This window comes from Chlorocebus sabaeus, chromosome 20, assembly GCF_047675955.1.
Source record: "Chlorocebus sabaeus isolate Y175 chromosome 20, mChlSab1.0.hap1, whole genome shotgun sequence".
NCBI classification, from domain to species: Eukaryota; Metazoa; Chordata; class Mammalia; order Primates; family Cercopithecidae; genus Chlorocebus; species Chlorocebus sabaeus.
The window spans coordinates 130,452,565-130,469,532 of record NC_132923.1 but is presented as its reverse complement, the minus strand read 5'-3'; the positions used below and the strand labels follow the sequence as shown (position 1 = coordinate 130,469,532).

General features: G+C 51.7%; 1 protein-coding gene across 2 annotated transcripts in view; it reads right to left on the bottom strand.

Moving 5' to 3' along the window:
- Positions 1-11,564, bottom strand: part of ACOT7 (acyl-CoA thioesterase 7) — a 132,874-nt gene extending 121,310 nt beyond the window's left edge. The window contains exon 1 of one of the 2 annotated variants that reach the window (XM_007980774.3): positions 11,053-11,564. In XM_007980774.3, coding sequence (XP_007978965.1) covers positions 11,053-11,195 — 143 coding nt within the window. In that variant the 5' untranslated portion in view covers positions 11,196-11,564. The remainder of the gene's footprint in view (positions 1-11,052) is intronic. The other variant, XM_073007893.1, reaches the window with a different exon arrangement.
- Between the last annotated feature and the right edge of the window lie 5,404 nt (positions 11,565-16,968).

The following is a 16,968-nucleotide window of genomic DNA, read 5'->3' as shown; positions in this document are numbered from 1 at the left end:
CACTGCACTCCAGCCTGGGCGACAGAGGGAGACTCTATCTCAAAAAAAAACAAAAAACAAAAACAAACAAACAAACAAACAAAAACTGAGCTGGGCATTTAAAAATGATTAAAATGAGCCTGGGAAACATAGTGAGACGTAGTGGGTAACAGAGCAAGAAAATATGGCTACAAATACATATATGGTAGCCAGGCACTGTGACTTACACCTGTAATCCCAGCATTTTGGGAGACAGACCGAGATGGGCGGATCCCTTGAGCTCTGGAGTTTGAGACCAGCCTGGTCAACACGGCCAAATCGTGTCTCTACAAAAACTACAAAAATTACCCAGGTGTGGTGGCACGTGCCGGTAGTCCCAGCTACTCGGGTGTCTGAGGCAGGATGATCACTTGAGGTAGAGGCTCAGTGACTGAGACTGCACCACCACATGCAGTCCAGGAGACAGAGTAACACCCTGTCTCAATTTAAAAATCAAAACAAAACAAAAACTGCCATCTTAACGACATGTATATATATATATATACACACACATACATGTCGTTAAGATGGCAGTTTATTTTTTGGGTGGGGACAGAGTTTCGCTCTTGTCACCCATGCTGGAATGCAATGTCACAATCTTGGCTCACTGCAACCTCTGCCTCCAAGGTTCAAGCGATTTTCCTGCCTCAGCCTCCCGAGTAGCTGGGATTACAGGTGTGAGCCACTACACCCAGCTAAGTTTTTTTTTTTTTTTTCAGACGGAGTTTCGCTCTTGTTGCCCAGACTGGAGTGCAGTGGCGCAATCTCGGGCTCACCGCAGCCTCCGCCTCTTGGGTTCAAGCAATTCTCCTGCCTCAGCCTCCTGAGCAGCTAGGATTACAGGCATGTGCCACCACACCTGGCTAATTTTTTTTTTTTTTTTTTTTTTTGTATTTTTAGTAGATGGGGTTTCTCCATGTTGGTCAGGCTGGTCATGAACTCCCAACCTCAGGTGATTCGCCCGCCTCGGCCTCCCAAAGTGCTGGGATTGCAAGCATGAGCCACCGCGCCCGGCTAATTTCTGTATTTTTAGTAGAGACAGGGTTTCACCATGTTGGCCAGGCTGGTCTCCAACTCCTGACCTCGGGTGATCCACCCACCTTGGCCTCCCAAAGTGGTGGGAATACAGGTGTGAGCCACCGTGCCCGGCTAAGACGGCAGATTTTTTTAATGGTAAATCATATATTATGTGTATTTTAACACAGTTTTTTGTTCGTTTGTTTGTTTTTGACAGACAAGGTCTTGATCTGTCACCCAGGTTGGACTGCAGTGGTGCAATCAGCTCACTGCAGCCTCAACTTCCTGGGTTCAAGCAATCTTCCTGCCTCAATCTCCTGAGTGGCTGAGACTACAGGCACATCCCACCCAGCCCACATCTGGCTAATTTTTTTCTTTTTTTTGAGACGGAGTCTCGCTCTGTCGCCCAGGCTGGAGTGCGGTGGCACGATCTCGGCTCACTGCAAGCTCCGCCTCCCGGGTTCACGCCATTCTCCTGCCTCAGCTTCCCGAGTAGTTGGGACTACAGGCACCCACCACCACGCCTGGCTAATTTTTTGTATTTTTAGTAGAGACAGGGTTTCACCATGTTAGCCAGGATGGTCTCAATCTCCTGACCTAGTGATCCACCTGCCTCGGCCTCCCAAAGTGCTGGGATTATAGGCGTGAGCCACTGCATCCGGCCAACATCTGGCTAAATAATTTTTTTTTTTTTTTTTTTGAGACGGAGTCTTGCTCTGTCGCCCAGGCTGGAGTGCAGTGGTGCGATCTCGGCTCACTGCAAGTTCCGCCTCCTGGGTTCACGCCATTCTCCTGCCTCAGCCTCCCGAGTAGCTGGGACTACAGGCGCCCACCACCACACCTGGCTAATTTTTTGTATTTTTTTAATTAGAGACGGAGTTTCACCGTGTCAGCCAGGATGGTCCCGATCTCCTGACCTCGTGATCCGCCCGCCTCGGCCTCCCAAAGTGCTGGGATTACAGGCGTGAGCCACCGCGCTCAGCCCCAATTTTTTAATTTTTAGTAGAGATTAGGTCTTGCTATGTTACCCAGGCTGACAACTTTTACGAATTGGAAAATTTTTTTAATTAAAAAATTATATCTGAGAAGGGACTTGCATCTAGAATATATAAGGAGCTCTCATCACTCAATAACAAAAAGACAGTTAAGCCAAATGGAAAATAGAGGAAAGACCTGACTAGACAATTCTCTAAAAATACACAGTGGTCAATAAGCACATGAAAAGATGCTCAGTATCATCTTCTCTCATTAGGGAAATGCACATCAAAGCCACAGTGAGATACCACCGCACATCTACTAGCATGGCTAGAATTCAAAAGATGGGTAATAACAAGTGTTGACAAGGATATGGGGAAATTGAATCCTTTTTACACTGCTGGTGGGAATGTGAAATGGTGCAGCCACTTTGGAAACAGTCTGGTAACTCCTCAAGAGGATAACCACAAAATTACCATATGATCCAAAAATTCTATTCCTAGGTGAGCTGTTTTTACTCATGCTTTTAATAACAAACATGGGTGTCTCTTTCAACCCCACTTCTCCAACTCTCCAACACTAGGTAGGTGTCCTACAATTCAATTAAAGTCTGCCACTACCTTCTGTGGTGTAGGAAGGTAAGGCTGAAAGTGCTAACCTGCTAATCCTGCCTTGGTCTTTCTAGAGACCAGCTCCCATCCTGAAGCTATCTAGGGCCCCCAGCCACCAGTTCTCTCATTAGCATACTAGACACTCTTAGGACTACAGAGGTCCCAAGGGTTTGAGAACAAAAAACCCTCCTATCACCCCTTTCAAAACTGATGGAGGTCATGGTCCCACAGCTCTGTGAACATAAAACTGAAATCTACTACCTTGTACATGTTAGTGAATGAATTGTATGGCATATGAACTATAACTCAATAAAGCTGGCACAAAAGGGGCAGTATGTATGCCAACTCAACAGAGTTTCTGTAAAGTTTAGGAGAAATAAAGTACACAAAAGCATCTGTAAGTAGCTCGACACTGCACTGTTAGGATCAGCCAATCGTGCAGGGACAGCTCCCTCTGGCCCCACACCAACCTTCTGGTCTAAAATCACAGCTCAACCTCCAGCCTAGGGACAAAGCAGGGCACGGATGCCTGCTGCCAGGTGTAAGCCAGCACAGTTGCTGGCTCGCATGAGCCTTGATCTGCAGAGGCCCAGATTCCCACAGCCCAGGGTTGCCAGGTCACCTCCTCCAACAAATCCCAGAGGTTCCACTGGTCCCTAGGGGAGGAACATGCCAGGTCTCCACTGAGGATGGCCACTTAAGTGGACACCTTCAATCCAGCAAAACACACAGCTCATCCAACACCCAGCCCTACTACCCTCCCCAAACTCCTCCAAGTTATGTGGCCCAAGGCCCTGGCTGCCCAGTTGGCCTCGCAAGCGGAACACCATGGGCACAAAATATTCCCAGTCATCCTACCTTCCAGTAATGCAGGCTCCAGAAGGTAGGAGATCAGCCCTGGGGCCAACCACCTAGATGGGAGCGCAGCACCCTCTCCGGGGCCCCACACATCCCTGGCCAGCCACCAGCCTCCTGGAGGATGCCTGCCTCCCAAACTCACAGAGCCGGAGAGCCCTGGCAAGGAGCTTCATCCTGCGGTAAGTGGGCAAACTGTTTACCCAGTGCCAAGCATGATGCCTGGCAGAGCCCAAGCCTGTGTCTGCCTGGCCGGCTTAGCAGTGAGCCAGTCTGATCCCTCCCTGATGGAAAGCACCAGGCTCCGGCTCCTCCTAGGACCGCCCCTCCCCCAGCAAGCCGCCTGCTCAGCTTCCGGAACTGGATCACAAAAGACCAGTGATGCCAAGGAATCCATGACTCACAAACAGAGAGACAGGAGAGGCCCACCACCCCTCTGCAGGAGAGGATGAACTGGGTGGGGTCACAAGCAACACTCATAAAGGTTCTCACCTCCAGGACCTTAAACCTTGCAACACTCAGGCTGGCCCTCAGGCAGGCAGAAGAAAGAGTTCCACCTGGTCTTGGCTCACAGGCACCAGGAGGGCTAGAAGGCTGTGGGGAAGCCCAGGAAGGCCAACACACCGCACAACACAGCAGGTGCCTGGCCCTCCTCTGACAGTGGCCCTCATGCTCCAGGAGCGCTGAGGAAAATGCAGATTCCTGGGCCTACCCCTCCCTGACCTTCCCCACCCCTGGAGTTAGAGGCAGTAGCTCTGGAGTGGAGGCTCAGGAGCCTGGTTTTCCTTTTATTCTTCATTGTGGTAAACGTCAAATGCTTACAGGAGTAGAGGCAGGTGGGAGCAAACCCCCATGTCCCCATCAAGCAGCCCCAAAACAGTCAACTCGGGGCACCTCTGGTCTCTGCTCCCACCTGTTCCCCATGCCAGGTTATTCTGCAGCCAATCCCGGACTTCCCAGTACAACATCATACATATGTCAGCATTTCCTCTCAAAGATAAAAGCTCCTTGTAAAAAACCTAAAGGAGGGGCATGGTGACTCATGCCCATGCCCATAATTTCAGCACTTTGGGAGGCCAAGGTGGGAAGAGCACCTGAGCCCAGGAGTTCCAGATCCGCCTAGGCAACAAAGTGAGACCATGTCTCCACAAAAAAACTTCTTTTAACATTAGCCAGGCACGGAGGCGTGCACTCATAGGCCCAGCTACTCGAGAGGCTGAGGTGGGAGAATCCCTTGAGCCCAGGAGGTTGGGGCTGTAGAGAACCATGATTGCACCACTGCACCACTTAGTTGCCTGGGCAACTAAGCGAGACCCTGCCTCAAATAAAAATAAAAACCACAAAACAAAGGTCCCATCTAAAAGATCATCCAAATTCCTAATATCATTAAATAGTAAGTGACTTCAGTTCCTGTGCTAAATGAATTGAAATCTGCATTTGTGAACTTCATTCACAGAGAACCCAAGTCTTTGTTGACTGGTGAAGAGAAACTGCAGTGTGCAGGGAACAGGGTACTACAGGGCTACGGGGACACAGGAGTGAGGCCCAGCACTGAGCTCGATCCGGTTCCGTCTACGAAATTCTAGAAGAGGCACAGCAAGTGAGTGAAAGCAGATCTTTTTGCCAGGGGCCAACAGTAGGGGAATTTTGGGAGTTTGGAAATACTCGACATCACAACTGGGCCGGCCACTACTCAGTACGCACACCCATCAAAACTCAGCAAACTGTACGTTTCAAATATTCTTGTATATGCATTCTAAATATACCTCAATAAAGTCGGTTTAAAAAAGCAAACTACAAAACAATTACCCTACCTTAAAAAAAAAAAGTAGTGATTCCTTAAAATCATTCATTATCAAGGGACTATTCAAGTTTCCCCATTATCTCCTCAAGTCTGCATCGTGTTGACTCTCTGCTGAAGTTCTATTCACATGCAGAAAACCCCGATTTGTAACAGACTTCTCCAGTTACTCCCATGCAGGGGTCCAAGGATGGGGAGGCACAACATTGATCCCCGTCCACAGGAGGGCTCTGACAGTGAGAGGCCAAGGGGTGGGATGGCAAGACAGCCTACGGGGTCACCCCCTGGTGCAGGCCCCACAGACCAGGTGGGTCACACAGAAGAAAGCCACTTCTGGTCTGACCAGAACTGGGGAGCCAGCCAGCTGCAGGTACCAATTCCAGGGCAATGCCAGGCTAACTGGCCCACTTACAGGGTGAGGCTGGATAGTGGGTAGACAAAGGCCTCCCCACGCGCAGGCTCTCTGGGCTACAAAGACTGCGTCTCCACCCAGGGTCCCCACATCCCAGCAACAAGAGAGCCAGCACTGTAAATCATTTTACAGAACGCTCCAGAATACAAGCTCTGATTGTGGCTTCGGTAAATCGGCTCTTTCTTTCTTTTTTTTCTCTTTTCTTTTCTTTTTTTTTTTTTTTTTTTGAGACGGAGTTTCGCTCTTGTTACCCAGACTGGAGTGCAATGGCACAATCTCGGCTCACTGCAACCTCCGCCTCCCAAGTTCAAGCGATTCTCCTGCCTCAGCCTCCTAAGTAACTGGAATTACAGGCACCCGCCACCACACCCAGCTAATTTTTGTATTTTTAGTAGAGACAGGGTTTCATCATGTTGGCCAGGAAGGTCTCTATCTCTTCACCTCATGATCCACCCACCTCGGCCTCCCAAAGTGCTGGGATTACAGGCGTGATCTGTGCCTAGCCAGGTTCTTTCTTTTCATTAATTCCATTATAAAACCAAAGACAGAACCCGGCCTGGTGCAGTGGCTCACACCTGTAATTCCAGCACTTCGAGAGGCTGAGGCGGGCAGATCACTTAAGGTCAGGAGTTCGAGACCAGCCTGGCCAACACGGTGAAACCCCGTCTCTACTAAAAATACAAAAATTAGCTGAGTGTGGTGGTGGGCGCCTGTAGTCCCAGCTACTCAGGAAGCTGAGGAGAGGAGAATTGCTCGAACTGGGGAGGCAGAGGTTGCAGTGAGCCAAGATCCTGTCACTGCACTCCAGCCTGGGCGACAGAGTGAGACTCCATCTAAAAAAAAAAAAAAAAAAAAAAAGACAAAGGTAGAGCCCCTCTCTATCTTTTCCCTTGGGGGAAATAATTCTAACCCCATAACATACTGAAATTCATAGCCACTCAACTACTGTTTATTGACCCGTCTGCTAGACCTCGGGCACTATTCTAGGCATTCATGGTACCACATGGTACAACACAATTCCTAATCTCAGGAAACTTCTTGGTAGATCTGCATCTAAGAGCATGGCAAGCAAAGAAAACACAAAAAAACCTTGTAGATTTCACACACATCTACCTATAAATAAAGCATGCCAAGTTATCTGCCTGCTGGGTGGTGTCCATGCCGAGGTCCCCCTCCATCAGCATGGTTATTCCAGAGCTGGCTACAGTCCCCAGAAAGCCTCAGAGCCTCCTTTAGGAACACCCTGCCCTCCCATAGACCTACCAGTAAATTCAAATTTCTCTACATATTGCACTCCCCAAAAGATAGCCACCAGCCACAGGTGGCTACCCACCTGAATTTAAATTGATGCAATTAAAAATTCTGTTCCGTTCGTAACCAGCCTGACCAACATGGCGAAACCCCATCTGTACTGAAAAAATACAAAAACATTAGCTGGGCATGGTGGCAGGTGTGTGTAATCCCAGCTACTCAGGAGGCTGAGGCAGAAGAATCACTAGAACCCTGGAGGCGGAGGTTGCAGTGAGTCAAGATGGCATCTAGCCTGGGGGACAGGGCAAGACTCTGTCTCAAAAAAAAAACAAAATAAACAAACAAAAAAAAGCCCTTATCCCTTCAACAGTGTCTGAACTGAGAACATGTGACCATTCTGTCTCTAAGATGGTGGGGATTTGGACGTCCTTGCCTCTGCTAGACTGTGACCCCTTTAAGGCAGGGGCCAAATTTTCCACATATCAGTTTCCCTCCTGGTGCTATGCTTCTTGGTAGTGTCCAGTGAAGTCTTGTTAAATTCATGGGCTTGGCTGTGCTAGGCCAGGAGGCTCCTCTTTCAACTCAGGGTGTCGGCTCAGATGTCCTTAAAGGGCTCCCCATCCTAGTACAGTCACTCTCCAGTGTCCTGCAGTTTCTGAGTCAAGTCCGTGTGACCATAGCCTTCTCTTCACAGGCCTACCCCTACCACCACTCCCACTACTCCTTTGGCAGTCACGCTCTGCACCTGAGACTCACCTACTCACTCATGAGCAGGGGGCAGCCAGGCATCCTGCTCACCAGTCGTCTGGCCAAGGCAGCCACTTAGAAACAATATGCAATTGGCCAGGCATGGTGGCTCATGCCTGTAATCTCTGCACTTTGGGAGGCCGAGATGGGCAGATCACCTAAGGTCAGGAGTTCGAGACCAGCCTGGCCAACATGCTGAAACCTCATCTCTACTAAAAATACAAAAATTAGCTGGGCATGGCGGTGCACACCTGTAGTCCCAGCTACTCGGGAGGCTAAGGCAGGAGAATCGCTTGAACTAAGGAGGCAGAGGTTGCAGTTAGCAGAGTGTGTCACCGCAATCCAGCAGCCTGGGTGACAGAGTGAGACTCCACCTCCAAAAAAAAAAAGAAAAAAAAAAAAAAGAAACAATATGTAATTGGTTTACGGTAGGTAAGAAAAAGCACACACGGGCCAGGCACAGTGGCTCACGCCTGTAATCCCAGCACTTTGGGAGGCCGAGGCGGGCGGATCACCTGAGGTCAGGAATTCAAGACCAGCCTGGGCCGGGCGCGGTGGCTCAAGCCTGTAATCCCAGCACTTTGGGAGGCCGAGATGGGTGGATCACGAGGTCAGGAGATCGAGACCATCCTGGCTAACACGGTGAAACCCCATCTCTACTAAAAATAGAAAAAAATTAGCCGGGCGTGGTGGCAGGCGCCTGTAGTCCCAGCTACTCGTGAGGCTGAGGCAGGAGAATGGCGTGAACCCAGGAGGCGGAGCTTGCAGTGAGCCGAGATAGTGCCACTGCACTCCAGCCTGGGCGACAGAGCAAGACTCCGCCTCAAAAAAAAAAAAAAAAAAAGACCAGCCTGGCCAACATGGTGAAACCCCATCTCTACTAAAAATACAAAAATTAGCCAGGCATGATGGCGGGTTCCTGTAATCCCAGCAACTCAGGAGGCTGAGGTGGGAGAATCACTTGAACCCAGGAGGCGGAGGTTGCATTGAGCTGAGATCGCGCCATTGCATTCCAGTCTGGGTGACAGAGTGAGACTGTCTCAAAAAAAAAAAAAAGCACACACTTACTGTATGGAAGTGTCTAAAGCTATACAAAAATCTAGTAACTAGGCTGGGAGCAGTGGCTCACACCTGTAATCCCAGCACTTTGAGAGGCTGAGGCGGGAGGATCACCTGAGGTCAGGAGTTTAAGACCAGCCTGGCCAACACAGTGAAACCCCATCTCCACTAAAAATACAAAAATTAGCCAGGCGTGGTGGCACACGCCTGTAGTCCCAGCTACTCGGGAGGCTGAGGCACAAGAACTTTTTCCAGCCGGGTGCGGTGGCTCACGTCTGTAATCCCAGCACTTTGGGATGCCAAGGCGGGCAGATCACGGATCACCTGAGGTCAGGAGTTTGAGACCAGCCTGGCCAACATAGAGAAACCCCGTCTCTACTAAAAACACAAAAAATTAGCCAGGCGTGGTGGCACATGCCTGTAGTCCCAGCTACTCGGGAGGCTGAGGCCCAAGAATCACTTGAACCCGGGACACGGGGGTTGCAGTGAGCTGAGATCGGGCCACCGCACTCCAGCCCGGGTGACAGAATGAGACTCTGTCTCAAAAAAACAAAAAATCTAGTAACTGTTAGAAGCTGGGTGAAAAAAGACAACATGTATAAATTGGCTATTCATCATCCTGAAGAAGTAAATAAAAGGCCAGTCTTCCACGGGAAGATTTAAATCAAGGTTTCCTTTATTCAGGAGAGGGTGGGAAGAACACTGGATCTGGAGTCAGAAGACTTGGGTAGGGGCTGTCCCTGGAGCTCCTGGAGCAGGATGACCTTACACAGTTCCTCAACTCCCAAAACTGCCACCTCCTCCACACAGGTAGCGGAGGCAGTACTGACCATCAACCTCCCAGGGAAGTTGGGCAAAGCAAGTGGGATGAGACAGGTATAAGCTCTTTGCAAACCATGGAGCCCAAGGTTCCCAGCCAATACTCAGCAGAGCTGATGCAGGGACCTGATGCAGGCCATCTGTCTCCAGTTACTTCTTTTTTTTTTTTTTTTTGCCCCTCTTTCCCCACCTCCAGAGTCAATGGGACCAGAACAGCCACAACGCCAAAGTCAAAGGGGCAGGGCTCCCCTCAAAGACGTTCCCTCTCTGGAAAAGTCAAAACTGACCTTGAGGTCAGGAGAGGCCCTGGACCAGGCCAGAAAAATGAGACTGAGAGTCAAGGAGCTTCGATGACCCAGGACTTGTTATATGCCCAGCCTTCCGGGAGATGTCAACATCTACAAGAAAGTAACTTGCTTCTATTGGACTTGGCTTGAGTCCAAGGTCAGCCTGTGATGCTTAAGCCCCAAATGCGAGGAACCCACCACCAAAACAGAAAGCAGTTCTCACTCCTGGTAGTCCATCAAGCAGGATAGGACCCGTCGCAGGCCACAGTGCCTGTGTGCAGTGGCTGAAAATCTAGACTCCTTGCCCTCACTTAGCTCATGCACAAATGCCAGCCTGCTTCTGCTTCCGATTCTGCCGAAGGGAACTGCAGAGTAACCTTGAGGCTGCCCTCCCCACCTCCTATGGGAAATGAGCTTGTTCATGATCTCCAGCCTCCAGCTTCTCTGGGGGCTTGCATCTATCTACTCAGTAACTGCTGGAGGAAGGGGGGATGCCCTAGAAGGACAACCCTTTGCCTCTATTGTGTAAGATGCTTTCAGGCCCAACAGACCACTGATTCCCTTTGCTTGATAGTAAACTGTTAGAGGCAAACAGTGTTATCTGTTCTTCCTTTCAACACCTGCCCTCCCCCAAACCGAAGCAGTGCACTGAAGACGGTAGCTCTGCAACCTCCTCCCACAGGGGCACCCACCGAGGGGTTCACGCGGCTCTGGGCACCTCCCCTCCACCTCTGAGGGCTTTGGTTAGCGCAGCACAACCGCCGAGGTAACGATCCCGAATCCTCGAGGAGGCTAAGCAGGACCACGGGGCTGAGGCTCCGGGATGCTAGGGCGAGGCCCGAGGCGGGGCGGCCCACGGGCGCCGGTCGCCGGGCTCTGGAGCTGTGCACTGACCTCCGCCCGCCCCATCCCTGCCTAGCTTTCTCGCCTAAACGACCCATGGCGCGGCCGCCGCCCTGGAAATGCGGCCGGGAGGAGCCGGCGGGAGGCGGGCGGGGGCCGCGCGGCTTGTGCGGCATCGCGAGTCGCATCCTGGCCGCGAGCTGGCGGGGGTTCGGGGCGGCGGCGCAGGAGGCCGTGCGTGGAATCGGCGGGCGGGGGCGGCCTCGGCGGGTGGGGACCGCAGGGCCGAGCGGGACAGGCCGGGGGCGGTGACCGGCGCGCCTGGCCACTGCTGGCGCCGCGCGGGCCCTCTCTTACCGGCAGATCTGGATGGCGGACGGCGTCTCGACGTCTGGGCCCGACATGCTGGGGGCTGCGGAGGCGGATGCGGCGGGCGGCTGCAGAAGGGCGCAGGTGTCTGGCAGGCCCGGCGAGGAATGAATGAGCCCCGGCCGCGCCATAAAGGGGGAGGGCGGAGGTGGAGCGATAGGGCCGTCGAGGCGGGGCCTGCGCGCCGGGGGCGAATCGAACGCGGCCTCCCCGCGCCGACCCCGCCCCCGCGCCGGCCCCACCCCGAGCCCCGCCTCCCAGGCCGCCAAGGCTGCCGCGAGCTCGCGCGGGTGTACGATTCTGGCGGCGTGAGGCCCCAGGCGGGCGCCGCTTCCAGAAGGTTCGGTGGCGGTTGGGCCGCGCCGCTGGGGAGAAGGCCCGCGAGGCGCGGCAGCCGCGTCCGACCCTGTGGCAGTCCGGAGGGAAGCGTCCAGGGCGGCCCAAGTGGCGGAGCGGGGCGGACTTGGGCCCTCGCTCTCCGCGCGGCGGTAAATATTTGTGCTGGGCGTTCCCCGCCGCCCGCGCTGGCGATTCGCTGCTGCGCCCCGTGCCTGGGCGGCCGGATGAGGTCAGAGCGGAAGGCGCGGCCCGGGTGCCTGGCAGTCGGGCCCGATTCCCACCCCCGCCCCAACCCACCCCGGCTCCAATCGCCCGCATCGTGGCTCTCGCTACGATCGGCCCTAAGAGAGAATGGAAGGCTGTTTCCTGGAAAGGAGCATTGGTGGCGGCTGCTGGGAAGCACACAGGCGCGCACACGGGGATCGGAACCGGCCTTTGGTGCCGCAGCACAAAGCGTCACGAGGTGGGGAGGAGGAAAGGCGCGCGCCTGGCTGCAGCTTTTACTGGGAGCGCTGAGCGCCAGCCTGGGGGTGCACGTGTTGCAGTGAGGAGTCCTGAAACATGCCGTGTTTTACTGCACACGATGTGCCCTTGAATGGAGTCCAGGCCAGTCGGGGTCACCAAAAAAATTCCACCAAGAAAAACACCCAAGAGGAGAGAAGCGGTCACACCCCACGTGCTGGAATGACAGTTTTTTACTTGCTAGGCAGTTTTGACCTTTTCCGAATTTTCTGCAGTGCACATAGATTTGTACTTACATCTTTAAATTAAAACCCACGCAACTCCGGCTCCCCAGTGCAATTTGAACAACCCATTTACACTCAGCTAGGTAGCTCTGAAGGAACTGTGCCTCGCCCCGGTCACCCTTGAGTTACCAGACCGTGGAGGCAGCCCACAGCATGATCTGTAGCTCGCAGGGGCAGTCCAAGTCAGAACTCTGTGATTTCAATACTTTTATAGTAAGAATTTCGTTTTTCTGTTTTCTTTTTTCGATATAGAGTCTCGTTCTGTCGCCCAGGCTGGAATGCGGTGGTATGATAGCTCACTGCAACCTCTGCCTTCCAGGTTCAAGCGATTCTCTTGCCTCAACGGTGCACCCCGAGTAGCTGGGACCACAGGCCTGCACCACCACGCTTGGCTTATTTTTGTATTTTTAGTACAGATGGGGTTTCACCATGTTGGCCAAGCTGGTCTCGAACTCCTGACCTCAGGTGATCTGCCCACGCCAGCCTCCCAAAGTGCTGGGATTACAGGCCTGAGCCACCTCGTCTGGCCGCAGAATTTTGTTTTCTAGTAAGAATTAAGTTGATGCAAGCATCAAGAGCCCCCAAACCTATTTAAACACCACCTCTTCCCAATTGAGTCCTGAAATGATTGGAAGCAGTAACTAGATTTGGAGCCTCAGGCAAGGTAGTTTCGTTTTTTGGTTTTTTTTTTTTTTTTGGATCTTTTGAGACAGAGTCTTGGCTCTGTTGCCCAGGCTGGAGTACAGTGGCACAATCCCTGCTCACTGCAACCTCTGCCTCCAGAGCCCAAGCAGCCCTCCCACCTCAGCCTCTAGCTGGAGCCACAGGCATGTGCCACCATGCTTAGCTAATGTTTGTACTTTTTTGTATAGAAGGAGCCTCACCACATCGGCCAAGCTGGTCTTGAACTCCTGGGCTCAAGTGATCCACCTGCCTCGGCCTCTCAAAGTGCTATGATTACAGGTGTGCATCGCTGTTCCCAGCCTGGTGGTTTCTTTACCTGTGCTATGGGGGTGATAAATACTTTCCTGACCATTGTAAGGACTACTTGGCAGGCTGAGTTAGGGCCTTTCTTCCTCTTCCCTCCTCAAACCTGTTTCTCTATACTGCTCTTTCCCCAACTGTGAGTGCAGCAAGAATTTACTGAGACCCCATGCTGCTTGTGTAGGTGTGCTTGCTCCTCTGAGCATTACAAACATTCCATTGTTCAAAATGTTCTAAATCTGCCTGGCATGGGGGCCTGCACCCATAATCCCAGGAGGCTGAGGCGGGGGGATCCCCTGAACCTAGGAGTTTGAGGCTGCAGTGCCCTCTGATGGCTCCTGTAAACAGCCACTATACTCCAGCCTGGGCAACATAGTGAGACTCTGTCTGTTTAAAAAAAAAAGTTCAAATTCTGATTGAGAGACAAATCAGGGAGACAAAAAGCCGGATTCCAGCCACACGCTGAACCAGAGGGACTCCTAGACAAGGATGGGCCGAGTGGTTTAGAATGAAATAGCCTGGGCCCTCCAGAGTGAGGCCAAAAAGTGATCTGGAACAGTTCCTATACTTTTGGGAAAAGGTGTGGCTACCCTTCCACCTGAGACAGCATCTGTCCCTCCTGCTCACATCACAACCCCGAAGGTGGTAGAGGGACCCAGAAAGGATAACAGCTCAACCCAGAGATTATTGTGTACATATTATGCACTGTAGAAAGAAAATAGTGCTCTAGATGATTATTTATGATGTTGCCCTGTTTTTAAGGATGGCAGTGGGAGAGCCCAATTCCTCGGCAAAAACCTTGCGAATGATTTTGGCCATAGTGCTAATGGATTTACATTGATTTGTCCCCTTCCACAGTCTCACCTTCTCATGTTAGGCTATTTTCTACTTGCCCCTCAAGCTATAGGCCATTTCTATCCCTGCTTTCAGCAAAACATCTCAAAAGAGCTGCTTACACGTACACCCTCTCCCCTCACCTCCCATCCTCCTTTGAACCTGTTCCAGTTTGGTTTTTGATTCTACCAATCTATCAAGGTCACTAATACCTTCCAAGTTGCTAAATCCGATAATCTGTTGTCAGGAGTCATTTTCCTTGACCTCTCAACGGCATTGAGCAGATGTGACCCCTTCTCCTGGAAGCGCTCCTCCCTCACGTCCATCTTCCTCCCTCCCTGGCCAGTGCTCAGCCTGCTCTGCTGGCACTGCCTCCCTGCCTCCTCTAGGAACTTTAGACAAGCCCCCAGCAGTGCTTGAACTCTCGAGGTCTCATTCTGTCTCATCACCTTGGGTTTTTTTTTTTTTTTTTTTCCTTCAGACAGGTTTTCATTCTGTCACCCAGACTGGAGCACAGTGGTGCAATCAGCTCCCTGCAGCCTCGACCTCCTGGGCTAAGATGATCCTCCCACATCAGCCTCCTGAGTAGCTGAGACCACAGGCACACACCACCATGCCCAGCTATTTTTTGTATTTTTTATAGAGACTGGTCAGGCTGGTCTCGAACTCCTGGGCTCAAGCAATCCACCTATCTTGGTCTCCCAAAGCAAAGTGCTGGGATTACAGGCATGAGCCACCATGCCTGGCTGTCTCATCACTCTAAATTTATTTTTATTTATTTATTTGTTTTTTGAGACAAAGTCTTGCACTGTAGCCCAGGCTGGAGTGCAGTGGCGCGATCTCAGCTCACTGCAACCTCTGCCACCTGGGTTCAAGAGATTGTCGTGCTCCAGCCTCCAGAGTAGCTGGGATTACAGGTGCCCATCTTAATTTTTGTATTTTTAGTAGAGAGAGGGTTTCAGCATGTTGGCCAGGCTGGTCTTGAACTCACGATCTCAGATGATCTGCCCCGCTTGGCCTCCCAAAGTGCTGGGATTACAAGTGTGAGCCACCACACCCAGCCTGTCTCATCACTTTAAGTCCCATCTGTATAATACATATCTCTGGCCAGCTCAGAGCTCTCCCCTAAATTCCAGATCCATGTATCCCCTTGTCTGCACCAAATCTCACTTTGGTTGCATGGCAGGCACCTGACACTCATCTTGTCCTGATGCCCCTCAGAACTGGCCATCCCAGGAAATTGCAGTCCCTTCCCTCCAGTTGCTCAAGCTAAGACTCAAGGAGTCACCTGTGACTCCCTCTCTCCCTCACACCTCTCATCCAAACCATCAGCACATCCTGCAAGCTCTGCTTTCAAAATGAATCTGGGATCTGACCAGTCCTCACTGTGGCATTCGAGATCTGCCCCACAGCCACATCCATGCTTCTGACCTCGTGAGCCCTCTCCCCTGGCTCACATAGCTCCAGCCACCCTGAGCTCCCAACAGTCCTCGAATGCGCCAGACATACCTCAAGAGGCTTCACACTTGCTCCTCCTTCTGCCTGGACCACCCTTTACTCAGGCAAACATCACCTTTTTTTTTTTTTTTTGAGACGGAGTCTCGCTCTGTGGCCCAGGCTGGAGTGCAGTGGCCGGATCTCAGCTCACTGCAAGCTCCGCCTCCCGGGTTTACGCCATTCTCCTGCCTCAGCCTCACGAGTAGCTGGGACTACAGGCGCCCGCCACCTCGCCTGGCTAGTTTTTTGTGTTTTTTAGTAGAGATGGGGTTTCACCGTGTTAGCCAGGATGGTCTCGATCTCCTGACCTTGTGATCTGCCCATCTCGGCCTCCCAAAGTGCTGGGATTACAGGCTTGAGCCACCGCGCCCGGCCAACATCACCTTCTAAATAAGGCCTTCCCCGGCTATTCTCTATTAGGCCCGTTGCAGTCTCCCCACTTTTCTCCAGTACTCCCAGTTTTCCTTAGCACCTAACACCATTTAATACATACTGCACCCATCTGTTTATCACCTCTCCCCTAACTAGAAGGTGTAGGGCAGGAATTTTTTACTGTTTTATTCACTGCTGTATCCCAAGCTCCAAGAAGAGTGCCTGGCACATAGTAGGTACTCAATAAATATTTTATGAATAACTTCATAGAGATAATTATTATACCAACAGCAGATATTAATTCATAATATTTATACTAATTAGAAATATTCACAAACTGTCACTTTAAACAATCTTTAAATATTTTAAACAATCTTTAAATATATGGTTTAAATAGGGCTGGGTGTGGTGGCTCACGCCTGTAATCCCAGCACTTTGAGAGGCCAAGGCAGGCAGATCACAAGGTCAGGAGTTCAAGACCATCCTGGCCAAGATGGTGAAACCCCATCTCTACTAAAAATACAAAAATTAGCTTGGTGCGGCAGTGCGCACCTGTAGTCCCAGCTACTCGAGAGGCTGAAGCAGGAGACTTGCTTGAACCCAGGGGGCGGAGGCTGCAGTGAGACAAGATGGCACCATTGCACTCCAGCCTGGGCAACAGAGCAAGACCTCATCTCAAAAAAAAAAAAAGACTCACTGCAGCCTCTACCTTCCTGGCTCAAGCAGTCTCCCACCTCAGCCTCTCAAGTAGTTGAAACCACAGGCACACGCCACTGGCTGTTTTTCTATTTTTTGTAGAAATGGAGGTCTTACTATGTTGCCCAGGCTGGTCTTGAACTCCTGGGCTCAAGCAGTCTTCCCACCTTGTCCTCCCAAAATGCTGGGATTTCAGATGTGAGCCACTGTGCCTGGCCAGGAATCATAATATTGAGGAAAGGGAGGAAGATATAAAAGAATCCCTGGCGGGGCATGGTGGCTCATGCCTGTAATCCCAGCACTTTGGGAGGCTGAGGCAGGTGGATCACGAAGTCGGGAGATCGAGACCATCCTGGCTAACACTGTGAAACCCCATCTCTACTAAAAACACAAAAAATTAGCCAGGCATGGTGGCGGGTGCCTATAGTCCCAGCTA